Source organism: Ornithorhynchus anatinus, chromosome 1 (assembly GCF_004115215.2).
Source record: "Ornithorhynchus anatinus isolate Pmale09 chromosome 1, mOrnAna1.pri.v4, whole genome shotgun sequence".
Taxonomy (NCBI): Eukaryota; Metazoa; Chordata; class Mammalia; order Monotremata; family Ornithorhynchidae; genus Ornithorhynchus; species Ornithorhynchus anatinus.
In genome coordinates this window covers 82852069-82863883 of record NC_041728.1, presented here as the reverse complement: position 1 = coordinate 82863883, position 11815 = coordinate 82852069, and the positions used below count along the sequence as shown (strand labels likewise).

Below are 11815 nucleotides of genomic sequence, written 5' to 3'. Positions count from 1 at the left end.
CGGCAGCGGCGGCCGTGCGGCCGGCGAGAGCGTCCGGCAGGCGGCGACCGTGAGCCTTCCCCGCGGGCCGTCGGGCGGGATGAAGTGGTCCCTGGTCAGCCGCTTCCTCGTGCTGCTGCCCTGGGGGCTGGTGGTGATGGTGCTGCTGGACGTGTCGCCCCGCGGCCCGGCCGGGCCCGGCGGGGCCCCGTCAGCCTGGCCTCCGCCTCCGCCTCCGCCGCGGGGCCGCCCGCCGCCTCCTCCTCCTCCTCCTCCCCCTCCTCCGCCTCCCCCGGCGGTGCCCACCATCTACGCCATCACCCCGACCTACAGCCGTCCGGTGCAGAAGGCGGAGCTGACGCGGCTGTCCAACACGCTCCGCCAGGTGTCGCGCCTGCACTGGATCGTGGTGGAGGACGCGGCGGGCCGCAGCGAGCTGGTCAGCCGCCTGGTGGCCCGCGCCGGCCTGCCCTGCACGCACCTGCACGTGCCCACCCCGCGCCGCTACAAGCGCCCGGGCCTGCCCCGCGCCACCGAGCAGCGCAACGCCGGCCTCGCCTGGCTCCGCCACCGCCACCGCCACCGGCCCGCGCCCGCCGTCCTCTTCTTCGCCGACGACGACAACACCTACAGCCTCGACCTCTTCCAGGAGGTAACGGGGCGGGCGGGAAGGAGCCCGGCCTGGGGAGGCCGAGGGCGTGGGGGGGGGGGTCCCCCTCCCAACTCCGCCTCTGGTCGGCTTCGCTTCTCTCGGTCGCGGGGATCTCATCTGGAAAATGGGGGGGAAGACGGGGAGCCCAAAGTGGGACGCTCTGACTCCCCCTGAATCTCCCCCGGCGCTGAGAACGGTGCCCTGCACCTAGTAAGCGCCTCACAGATGCCATCGTTGTGATTACTAGCTCATCTGTGAAATGGGGGTGAAGCCTGGAAGCCTCTCATGGGACAGTCTGACTCCCCTGAATCCGCCCCAGCACTTAGAACGGTGCTCTGCACCTAGTAAGCGCGTCACAGATGCCATCGTTGTGATTACTAGCTCATCTGTAAAATGGGGGTGAAGACTGGGAGCCTCACGGGAGACAATCTGACTCCCCTGAATCTCCCCCAGCACTTAGAACAGTGCTCGGCACATAGTAAGCGCTGAACAAATACCAACATTATTAACGTTATTAAGTGTTGACCGCCCTATTTGTTTGGTTCAGGAGCTGCTCCTCCCCTTGATTCTGCCCAAAACCATCATTAAGTTGTCTTGGTTTTGTCTGTCCATCTCCCCCGATCAGACCAGGAGCCTGTCGTGGGGCAGGGATGGTCCCTTTCTGTTGCCCAATTGTCCATACCAAGCAATCAGTCAGTCCAGTGCTTGGCACAGAGGAAGGGCTCAATCAGTACTATTGAATGAATGAATGAATGGAGCAGGGATGGTCCCTCTCTGTTGCCGAATTGTCCATTCCAAGCGCTTAGTGCAGTGCTCTACACAGAGGAAGCGCTCAATCAATACTCTTGAATGAATGAATGAATGAATACCGCGCCCCCCGCCATACGATGGCTTGACTGGCGCAGCTCTCTTCATACTGCCCCCGCCAAGCCCGCTGTGGGCAGAGACTGTGTCTGTCTCTGGTTCTAGTGTACTCTCCCCAGCGCTTAGTCCAGTGTGCCGCACCCAGGAAGTGCTCAAGAAATGTGGTTGGATCCATGAAGGAAGGGAAAAAGTGGCAGTGCGGTCGGGGCCTCGGGACGGGCAGGTGTGGCATCGTCGCCGTCCCCTACCCCCCAGGGAGCCTCGTGGGGGGTGGGGAGTGTCACGGTTTATTAATAATAGTCATGGTTTGGGGGAAGCACTTAACGATGATGATGATGATTTTTGTTAAGTGCTTACTAGGTGCCATGCACTGGTCTAAGCGCTGGGGTAGAAAGAAGGTAACCAGGTCGCCCCACGTGGCGCTCACAGTCTTAATCTCCATTTTACAGACACAGAGAATCGAGACACAGAGAAGGGAAGCGGCTGGCCCAAAGTCACACAGCTGATAAGTGGCAGAGCGGGGATTAGAACCCACGACCTCTGACCCCAGGCTACTGTTCTGCACACAGTAAACACACAAGAAATACAATTGAATGAATGAATTTGCAACACCACCCCCATCCACCATTGCCCTTTTTTTTCCCCAGCACAGACCGTCCCGGGTTCTGAGCCCGGGTTCTCTGGGTTCCAGGGCTGGGGTTTTAGGGCGACGCTCCGGGAGGGTGAGCAGAGTGTAGTGGGAAAAGTGGACTGCGAAAAGGGCAGGAGCCTTTGGGGGAAGGAAGTGAACTGGAAGGACACCAGCTGCGATGGGTGCCTTTCCCTCCGGAGGTTTCTCACCCCCAACAGGGTTTTCGTTGGGGGCAGCTGACGGATGATTTTGGAGGAGAGAGAGGTCGAGAGACAGCCCTTTTGAATAATAATGGTATTTGTTAAGTGCATACTATGTGCCAGGCACTATACTAAGCGCTGGGGTGGATACAAGCTCATCGAGATGGACACAATCCCTGCCCTGCGTGGGGCTCATGGTCTCATCCATTCATTCAATCACTTGTATTTATTGAATACTAACTGTGTGCAGACCACTGTACTGAGCACTTCAAAAGTACAATTTGGCATCAAATAGAGGCAATCCGTACCCAACAAGGGCGCACGGTCTAGAAGGGGGGAGACAGACAACAAAACAAGTAGATAGGCATCAATAGCATCAATGTAAATAAATAGAATTCTAGATCTATACGCATCGTTAATAAAATAAATAGAATAATAAATATGCACATATATGCACAAGTGCTCTGGGCTGGGGAGAGGGGGTAGAGGAGAGGGAGGGAGTCGGGGTGAATATTCCGGCAGGATTATTGTGTCAGCCTTCTCTCTGATCTCCCTTCCTCCTGTCTCTCCCCACTCCAGTCTATTCTTCATTCTGCTGCCCTGATCATCCTCCCACAGAAATGCTCTGGGCATGTCACTCCCCTCCTCAAAACCCTCCAGGGGTGGCTTATCAACCTCCGCATGAAACAAAAACTCCTCACTCTGGGCTTCAAGGCTCTCCATCACCTTGCCCCCTCCTACCTCTCCTCCCTTCTCTCTTTCTACTGCCCACCCCACACGCTCCACTCCTCTGCCGCTCACCTCCTCACCATCCCCCGTTCGTGCCTATCCCGCCGTCGACCTCTGGCCCACATCCTCCCGCTGTCCTGGAATGCCCTCCCTCCTCACCTCTGCCAAACTAGCTCTCTTCCCCTCTTCAAAGCCCTGCTGAGAGCTCACCTCCTCCGAGAGGCCTTCCTAGAATGAGCCCCCCCCTTCCCTCTGCTCCCTCCCCCTTCTCCCCTTCACCTCCCCTCAGCTAAGCCCCTTTTCCCTCTGCTCCTCCCCTCTCCCTTCCCCCCAACACTGTACTCATTGGTATATATTTTTTATATATATTTTGTTACCCTATTTATTTTGTTAATGAGGTGTCCCTCCCCTTGATTCTATTTATCATGATTATGTTGCCTTATTTTTGTCTGTCTGTCTCCCCCGATTAGACTGTGAGCCCGTCATTGGGCAGGGATGGTCTCTATCTGTTGCCAAATTGTGCATTCCAAGCACCTAGTACAGTGCTCTGCACATAGTAAGCGCTCAATAAATACTATTGAATGAATGAATGAGGTGCGGAGGAAAAGGGGGGCTCAGTCTGGGAAGGCCTCTTCGAGGAGGTGAGCTTTCACTAGGGCCTTGAAGGAGGGAAATGTGCTAGTTTGGTGGATGTGACGAGGGAGGATGTTCCAGGCCAGAGGAAGGACGTAGGCCAGAGGTCGACAGCGGGACAGGCGAGAACGAGGCATAATGAGGTGAGTGGCAGAGGAGCAGAGTGTGCGGGCTGGGCTGTACAAGGAGAGAAGGGGCACGTGAGGTAGGAGGGGGGCAGGTGATGGAGAGGTTTGAAGCCAAGAGTGAGGAGTTTTTGCTTGATGTGAAGGTTGATAGGCAACTACGGGAGATTTTTGAGGAAGGGGGTGACGTGCCCAGAGCGTTTCCGTAGAAAGATAATCCGGGCAGCAGAGTGAAGTGTAGACTGAAACCGGGAGAGACAGGAGGTTGGGAGATCAGAAAGGAGGCTGATGGCAGTAATCCAGTCTGGATAGGGTGAGAGATTGTACTAAAAGGTAGCGGTTTGGATGGAGAGGAAAGGCCGGATATTGGCGATGTTGTGCAGGTGAGACCGGCAAGTTTTGGTGACGGATTGGATATGTGGGGTGAAAGAGAGAGCAGAGACACGAGATGTCACCCAGGTTGCGGGCTTGTGAGACGGGAAGGATGGTTGTGCCGTCCACGGTGATGGGAAAGCCATACAGGAAAGGTTTTGGGAGGGAAGATAAGGAGCTCAGTCTTGGACACGTTGAGTTTTAGGTGGCAGGCAGACAGCCAGTTGGAGATATCTTGAAGGCGGGAGGAGATACGAGCCTCGAGGGAGGGAGAGAGAACAGGGGAAGAGAGGTAGATTTGGGTATCATCTGCGTAGAGATGATAGTTGGAGCCGTGGGAGCGAATGAGTTCACCAAGGGAGTGAGTATAGATGGAGAACAGAAGGGGACCAAGAACTGAGGTACCCCTACAGTTAGGGGATGGGAGGTGGAGGAGGTGCCCGCAAAGGAGATCGAGAATGAACAGCCAGAGAGGTAAGAGGAGAACCAGGAGAGGACAGAGCCCGTGAAGCCAAGGTTGGCTATTTTGTTGAGAAGGGAATGGTCGACAGTGTCAAAGGTAGCTGAGAGGTCGAGGAGGAGCTATTGGATTTGGCAAAAAGGAGGTCACGCGTGACCTTTGAGAGGGCAGTTTCGGTGGAGTGGAGGGGACGGAAGCCAGGTTGGAGGGGGTCCAGGAGAGAGTTGGAGGAGAGGAATTCAAGGCAGCGTGTTTAGATGACTCACTCTAGGAGTTTGGAAAGGAAGGGTAGAAGAGAGATGGGGCAATAACTGGAGGGGGCAATAGGGTCAAGGGAGGTCAAGGTCAATCCCCATTTTATAGATGAGATAACTGAAGTACAGAGAAGTGAAGTGATTTGCCCAACGTCATACAGCGGACAAGTGACGGAGCTGGGATTTTACTGAGAATAGATCATTTAGTTGGGGACTCACCTTGTACAGTGTGTTGTTGGCTGGGTTTGTGTGTGCCCAGAGCCTAATGATAGAAACTTAGGTCTAATTTCAAGCCAGAGGGCCTCTCTAATCTAATTCCTTTTCCTTTCCTCCTGCCTTATGATTCATTCATTCGATTGTATTTATGGAGTGCTTACTGTGAGCAGAGCACTCTACTATGCACTTGGAAAGTACAATTCAGCAATAATAATAATAATGGCATCTGTTAAGCACTTACTATGGGCTGAACAGAGAGACAATCCCTGTCCACACTGGGCTTACAGTCTAGAAGGGGGGAAACAAAAGTAAACAGGCAACAATATAAATAAATTGAATTGCTGATACACATCAAAAGAAGTAAACAGGCATTAATATAAATGAATAGAATTATAGAAGTGCCGTGGGGCGGATAGAGGGGGTATAGAGCAATGGGAGCGAGTTGGGCTGACATCGTCGGGAGGGGAAGCTGAGGAAAAGGGGGGCTTAGTCTGGGAAGGCATCTTGGAGGAAGTGAGCCTTCAGCGGGGCTTTGAAGGGAGCAAGTGTGATTGGCGGATTTGAGGGAGGAGGGGCGTAACAGGCCAGAGGTGGGATGTTGGGCCAGGAGTTGACTGAGGGATAGGCGAGAATGTGGCACAGAGAGAAAGTTAGCAACAGAGGAGCTGACTGTGCGGGCTGGAAAGTAGAAGGAGAAAGGGAGGTGACGTAAGACGGGGAAAGGTGATGGAGAGCTTTGAAGCCAATAGCGTTAAGTGCTTATCATGTGCCAGACACTATACCGACCGCTGGAGTAGATAGAAGATGATTGGGTTGGACCTGGTCCCTGTCCCACACTGGGCTCAGTCTTAATCTCAGTTTTACAAATGAGGAAACTGAGGCACAAAAACTAATGAAGAAGGGAAAATCAGGGGTGTTGGATGGTCCTCAGTAAGTCTGATTGTTTTTTTCATCGAGCGCATTCCATGTCTTCACTCTCTTCCATCCCTTCTCCAAGCTACCTTTTTGTAGGAACACCTGCGTATGTGAGGGCAGGAACGGATGACATCATTATGGCTGAATATAGGTTGTGCCTCTTCTATCAGTTATGATAAATGTTCATCTCAAAGTCTTTGTAAATGTGAATCCCCTTCTCCCCCTGCCACCCATGTGCACACACACACACCTGTTAATTCCTGGCCTAGCTGTTTGTAAGGCTACACATGCACTTTTAGAGGCACTTTTTATTTTGTCGGGGTGATGGGGTGAGAGAAGAGAGTCTGCCAGAAAAGCTACATCCCAAGCCTGCCATTCCCGTCCCAAATTAAATCCTTCCGAGCGAGGACAGAGTCTCTTGTATGTTCTGAATGAGCTGCTCACGTTATGGATGTGCCGTACATATTAAACAGTGACTTAACAGGGTTCATTCATTTAGGGAGTAAGCAGCAAATTAGGAGGTGTATCCTGCTCTAGAAAATTCTTTCCTGTCACATCCCCTGTCCCCCTTAGCCTCTTCTTGCCTACTTAGCCTCTTTTTTCCCCTTCAGGTTAAAGCTGCTTTTCTCCCAACTACTACTCTGCATGTTCCCCAAAAACCAGTTCTTTCTTACAACCTCCGTCTTCATTTTCATTCATCCTTTGCACTTCATAAGCAGCAGTGGTAGTACTTACGTTTACTTCTCAATCTCTTCCATTGGACATTCCTTTCTTATTCTAATTCTCTGCTGAAATAAATAAAATGGTGGGGGTGGCGGGGAGAATTGCATAATGAGTCTAAAATGGCTCTTTTCAAGCTGACACCAGTGATTTCTTCTCATTTTAAGATTATCTCAAGAGGAGAAACTTGCTTCTGGAATCACAGTCCTTTACTTATTTAATTTGTCATGATTTCACCTCCAAACCTGTTCTCCACAACTTGGAATTGTTCCATCTGTGAGGGCTGGGTGGTTTTTTTTGTTTTGGGGTGGGGTTTTTTGTTTTTTTTGGTGGGGTTTTTTTTAATGGTGTTTAAGTGGTTACTGTGTGCCAGGCGCTGTAATAAGCACTGGGGTAGATACAAGTCTATCTTGTATCTGTGTACTGTGTAGATACAAGTTTACAAGCCCATGTGGCACTCATGGTCTTAATCCCCAGATTTTACAGATTTTTACAGATGTGGTAACTGAGGCACAGAGAAGTTAGGGACTTGTCCAAGGTCGCACAGCAGAAAAGTGGTGGAACTAGAATTAGAACCCAAGTCCTTACCCAGGTCCTTCTGACTCCCAGACCCATGATTTATCCACTAGACCACAATTCTTCTCTGTCGTGCTCTTGTGTTTTAATCAACCTCACTTTTGGTATTTATTGAGCACTGACTGTGTGCAGAAAACTGTACTAAGCCCCTCGTTAGACCTGATCCCTGCTCACATGCATCTTTTAGTCTAGAGGAGAAGACCGCCATTAAAATCAATTACAGATTAGGGGAAAAGGCAGGATATAAAGATATGTACATAGGTTCTCTGGGTTTGGGTATCGAGTACTTAAAAAGGTACAGAACTAAGTGCATAGGCTCTGCAGAAGGGAGATTGAGTTGGAGAAATGAGGATTTAGGGAAGCTTTTTGGAAGAAGGTATGATTTTAGGATGGCTTTGAAAATCGGGAGGGAGGTGTTCTACTGACCAATTTTCGTAGCTATCAATCTCTTAAGACCTAGTATTGTAAGAGATATGGTGATTTTCATTTTAGTTCAAACTTCTAGCCTTCTCATGAAAGGGGTTCTATTGTCTCTGGCAGTGGGAGAGCTGACAACTGCATAGAAATTCATTCAGTCGCATTTACTGAGCACTTACTGTGTACAGAGCACCATACTAAGCACTTGGGAAGTACAAGTCAGCAACAAACAGAGACAGTCCCTGTCCACAATGGGCTCACAGTCTAGAAGGGGGAAGACAGTCATCAAAACAAACAGGCATCAGTAGCATCATTATAAATAAATAGAATTATAGATTCATTCATTCAATCATATTTATTGAGTGCTTAGTCTGTGTAGAGCACTGTACTAAGCACTTGGAAAGTACAATTCGGCAACGATAGAGACAGTCCCTTCCCAACAACGGGCTCACAGTCTAGAAGAGGGACACAGACAACAAAGCAAAACCAGTGGACAGGCATCAATACCATCAAAAGATATTAATAGAATTATAGATATATGCACATTAATAAAATAAATAGAATAATAAATATGTACAAATATACACAAGTGCTCTGGGGCAGCTAAAAATAAATAAAACTCCCCACACCTGCTCAGATTTGGGGGAGAAGGAATGGGAGACCACCTGACCATCTGCCATTTCCCCTTCAGTTAAGCTGCTCAAACCCGCTTCATTAGTCAGTATCCAGCCGTTCTTTTGAAGGCTTCCTGACCACGGGGGCTGATCATGAGTGGGCATTAAGCAACAGGAGAAAGGTCCTCTAGATTTTTTCATTGGTGCATGAAAGAGTAACTCGAAGGAGCTAAAGGTACCCACCAATCAATATTCATTGAGCGCTTCCTTTGTGCAGAACACTGTACTAAGCACTTGGGATAGTGTAATACAAATGGCCTAGTGGCAAGAGCACGGGCTTGGAAATCAGAGGATGTCGGTTCTACTCCCGGCTCTGCCGCATGTCTGCTGTATGACCTTGGACAAGTCATTTAGCTTCTCTGTGCCTTAGTTACTCCATATGTAAAATGGGGATCAAGACTGTGACCCCCACATGGGACAACCTGATTACCTTGTCTCTACCCCAGCGCTTAGAATGGTGCTCCCTTCTCTCTTTCTACCGCCCACCCCGCATGCTCCGCTCCTCTGCTGCCCACCTCCTCACCGTCCCTCGGTCTCGCCTATCCCGCCGTCGACCCCTGGGCCACGTACTCCCGCGGTCCTGGAACACCCTCCCTCCTCACCTCCGCCAAACTGATTCTCTTCCCGTCTTCAAAACCGTACTTAAAACTCACCTCCTCCAAGAGGCCTTCCCAGACTGAGCTCCTCTTCTCCCTCTACTCCCTCTACCACCCCCCTTCACCTCTCTGCAGCTAAACCCTCTTTTCACCTTTCCCTCTGCTCCTCCCCCTCTCCCTTCCCGTCCCCTCAGCACTGTACTCGTCCGCCCAACTGTATATATTTCCATTACCCTATTTATTTTGTTAATGAAATGTACATCGCCGTGATTCTATTTAGTTGCCATTGTTTTTACGAGATGTTCATCCCCTTGACTCTATTTATTGCCATTGTTCTTGTCTGTCCTTCTCCTCCGATTAGACTGTAAGCCCGTCAAACAGCAGGGACTGTCTCTATCTGTTGCCGACTTGTTCATTCCAAGCGCTTAGTACAGTGCTCTGCACATAGTAAGCGCTCAATAAATACTATTGAATGAATGAATGTTTGGCACATAGTAAGCACTTAAAAAATAGCATAAGAATAATAAGAGTAATAGAATTAGCAGACATGGTCCCTGCCTGGAACAAGTTTAGAGTCTAAAGGGAAAAGGCTGGCTGATGGGAAAACAGCAAAGGGTAAATGCCCAAGAATGCTAAGGGACAGAAATCTCTGTGCTTCCACAGAAATGAACAGTATCGATGAAGAAGCCTGCATTTTAGAAAAAAGATTGGGATCAAATTTATCCAAGAACTGAATAGAAGGAAATCCATAAAAGGAATAATCTTAAACACATGCAATTTGAATGATGCATTTAGAATTTAAAATCATTGATAAAGTTCAACTTTTTTCATTTTAGCACTTTTCTCCTTTCGTGGCGTAGCAGGCCAAATGGATCCTTTTTACCAAAGGCATTCTATTTAGGGATCCGAAGTGGCTTTTTCTCGAGTTTTGGTTCCTTTCCTCTAAAAACCCATATTGTATTTAATGCAGAAGAATCCCGGCCTCCAAATGTGAATTAATGATTTCACTGGGGTGGTTTTAGCATGACAAATTACTTAGTACTAGTATCCTGCTGAGGACAGGATGTTTAACTGAAAAGCACCATTGGATGAAATACGGGAAACCCAGAATGTTTTCTTGGGTGGCAGAAAGGCTGAGGAAAGGGCATTCACCAAGCAACAGTAGCTAGGAAGGGTAAAACATGAATCCTGTTGTTTCTAGTGAGTAGCTTTTGAGGCATCTACGGTTCTAATGGGCGAAAGGCCTAAGAAAGATTTCATCTTTTATTCATAGCACTTCTAATTTCGAAGGCTGATGCTAAAGTAGATAAGATTTTAAAGAAAGAAGAAAATTAAAAAGGTTCAAATTAGCTCCCTCAAGGGCCAACAACAATTGCAGGACAGTGAGGAATGAAAGGTCTGCAAATTAAATTAAAGGTGCAACAGCCAATCTAGGCTCAATTATTTCTCATTGCCAAGTGGACTGGCAGTTTCTTCTCCTCTGCAGCTGACCACTCATTTGTCAGCATCCACTTTCTCCTGAGCTGGTCTAGAACAGAAAGTTGCACATTCATAGGTGAGCCAGTGAAGCTCTAGGTGGGTTGCAGGATCAGAAACAGAGCCTGTTGTCAGTTGCCGGAGGGGATAGGAGAGATTTTTCCAAGTTTGAAATATCTACTAAGACAACCCTGTCGCTGTTTTCCTATTGGCACCCATGGATTTTTAAGGTACCGGAGCCAGAGTAGCCTTAATAATAATGTTGGTATTTGTTAAGCGCTTAACAAATACAACATTATTATTATTATTATTAAGCGCTTACTATGTGCAGAGCACTGTTCTAAGCGCTGGGGTAGACACAGGGGAATCAGGTTGTCCCACGTGGGGCTCACAGTCTTAATCCCCATTTTACAGATGAGGTAACTGAGGCACAGAGAAGTTAAATGACTTACCCATAGTCACACAGCTGACAAGTGGCAGAGCTGGGATTCGAACCCATGACCTCTGACTCTAAAGCCCATGCTCTTTCCACGCCTGCCACGCCTTTGCTATCGACCCGCCACTCCATAAAAGCTCGTTTGCGGGGGATTTGAGTTCCTTTAATAAATGCCCCAACTAAAACAAATATGGCTTCTTGATGTCCGTGGAGCTATATCTAGTTGTATTTTTCATTCAGCAACCAAACACGTCATTTTAATCATGAAACCAGTCGATCGGTGGTATTTATTGAGCGCTTAGTGTGGGCAGAAGACGGTACTAAGCACTCGAAAGGGTATGGCACCACAGAGTTGATAAAAACGTTCCCTTTCCACAGTGAGCTTCCAGTCTAGGGGGGAAACCTGGGCTATTTCCGAGTTTGGTTTCGGTGTTTCCCGGGCAGAGCCAGGTTTGCCTTGAGAGCCAGTTTAGTTGGGAAGTTCTCGATGTGGCAAGAGCAGAGTGGGAGTCTAAAGGACCAGAAAGGTAGGAGTTTTCCCTAGTAAAATTGAAGCTCATGAAGGACTGCGTTGGGTAATCTGTTCTTCCCTTTTGACTGCTCTAATTTGAAACTCTGCTTCCAAAACTTAGAGGATACCCAAGTTGATAAAATGCTACAATGTTTGAAAACCAATTTACTCTAACTGTCAAATACCAGTATGTCACCTAATAGGTCTCAGAAAGGCCACATTCCCTTTTAACCTTGATACAAGTCACAGTATTTTCTTTTCCTAGTGAAACAGCTAAATCTAGGAGATTCTCCCCTCAGGTGCATAGTAAATAGACCATCCACTTGTAAAAACTGTACAAGCACTGTAGTTTTCCTTCTCTCCTGGAAACACTTTGCTC

At 48.9% G+C, this 11815-nt stretch overlaps 1 protein-coding gene across 1 annotated transcript in view; it reads left to right on the top strand.

Annotated features, from left to right (window-relative positions):
* B3GAT2 (beta-1,3-glucuronyltransferase 2) overlaps positions 1 to 11815 on the top strand; it is a 59149-nt gene continuing 47334 nt past the window's right edge. Inside the window, exon 1 of the mRNA XM_029058867.2 lies at positions 1 to 631. Coding sequence (XP_028914700.1) covers positions 80 to 631 — 552 coding nt within the window. The 5' untranslated portion in view covers positions 1 to 79. The remainder of the gene's footprint in view (positions 632 to 11815) is intronic.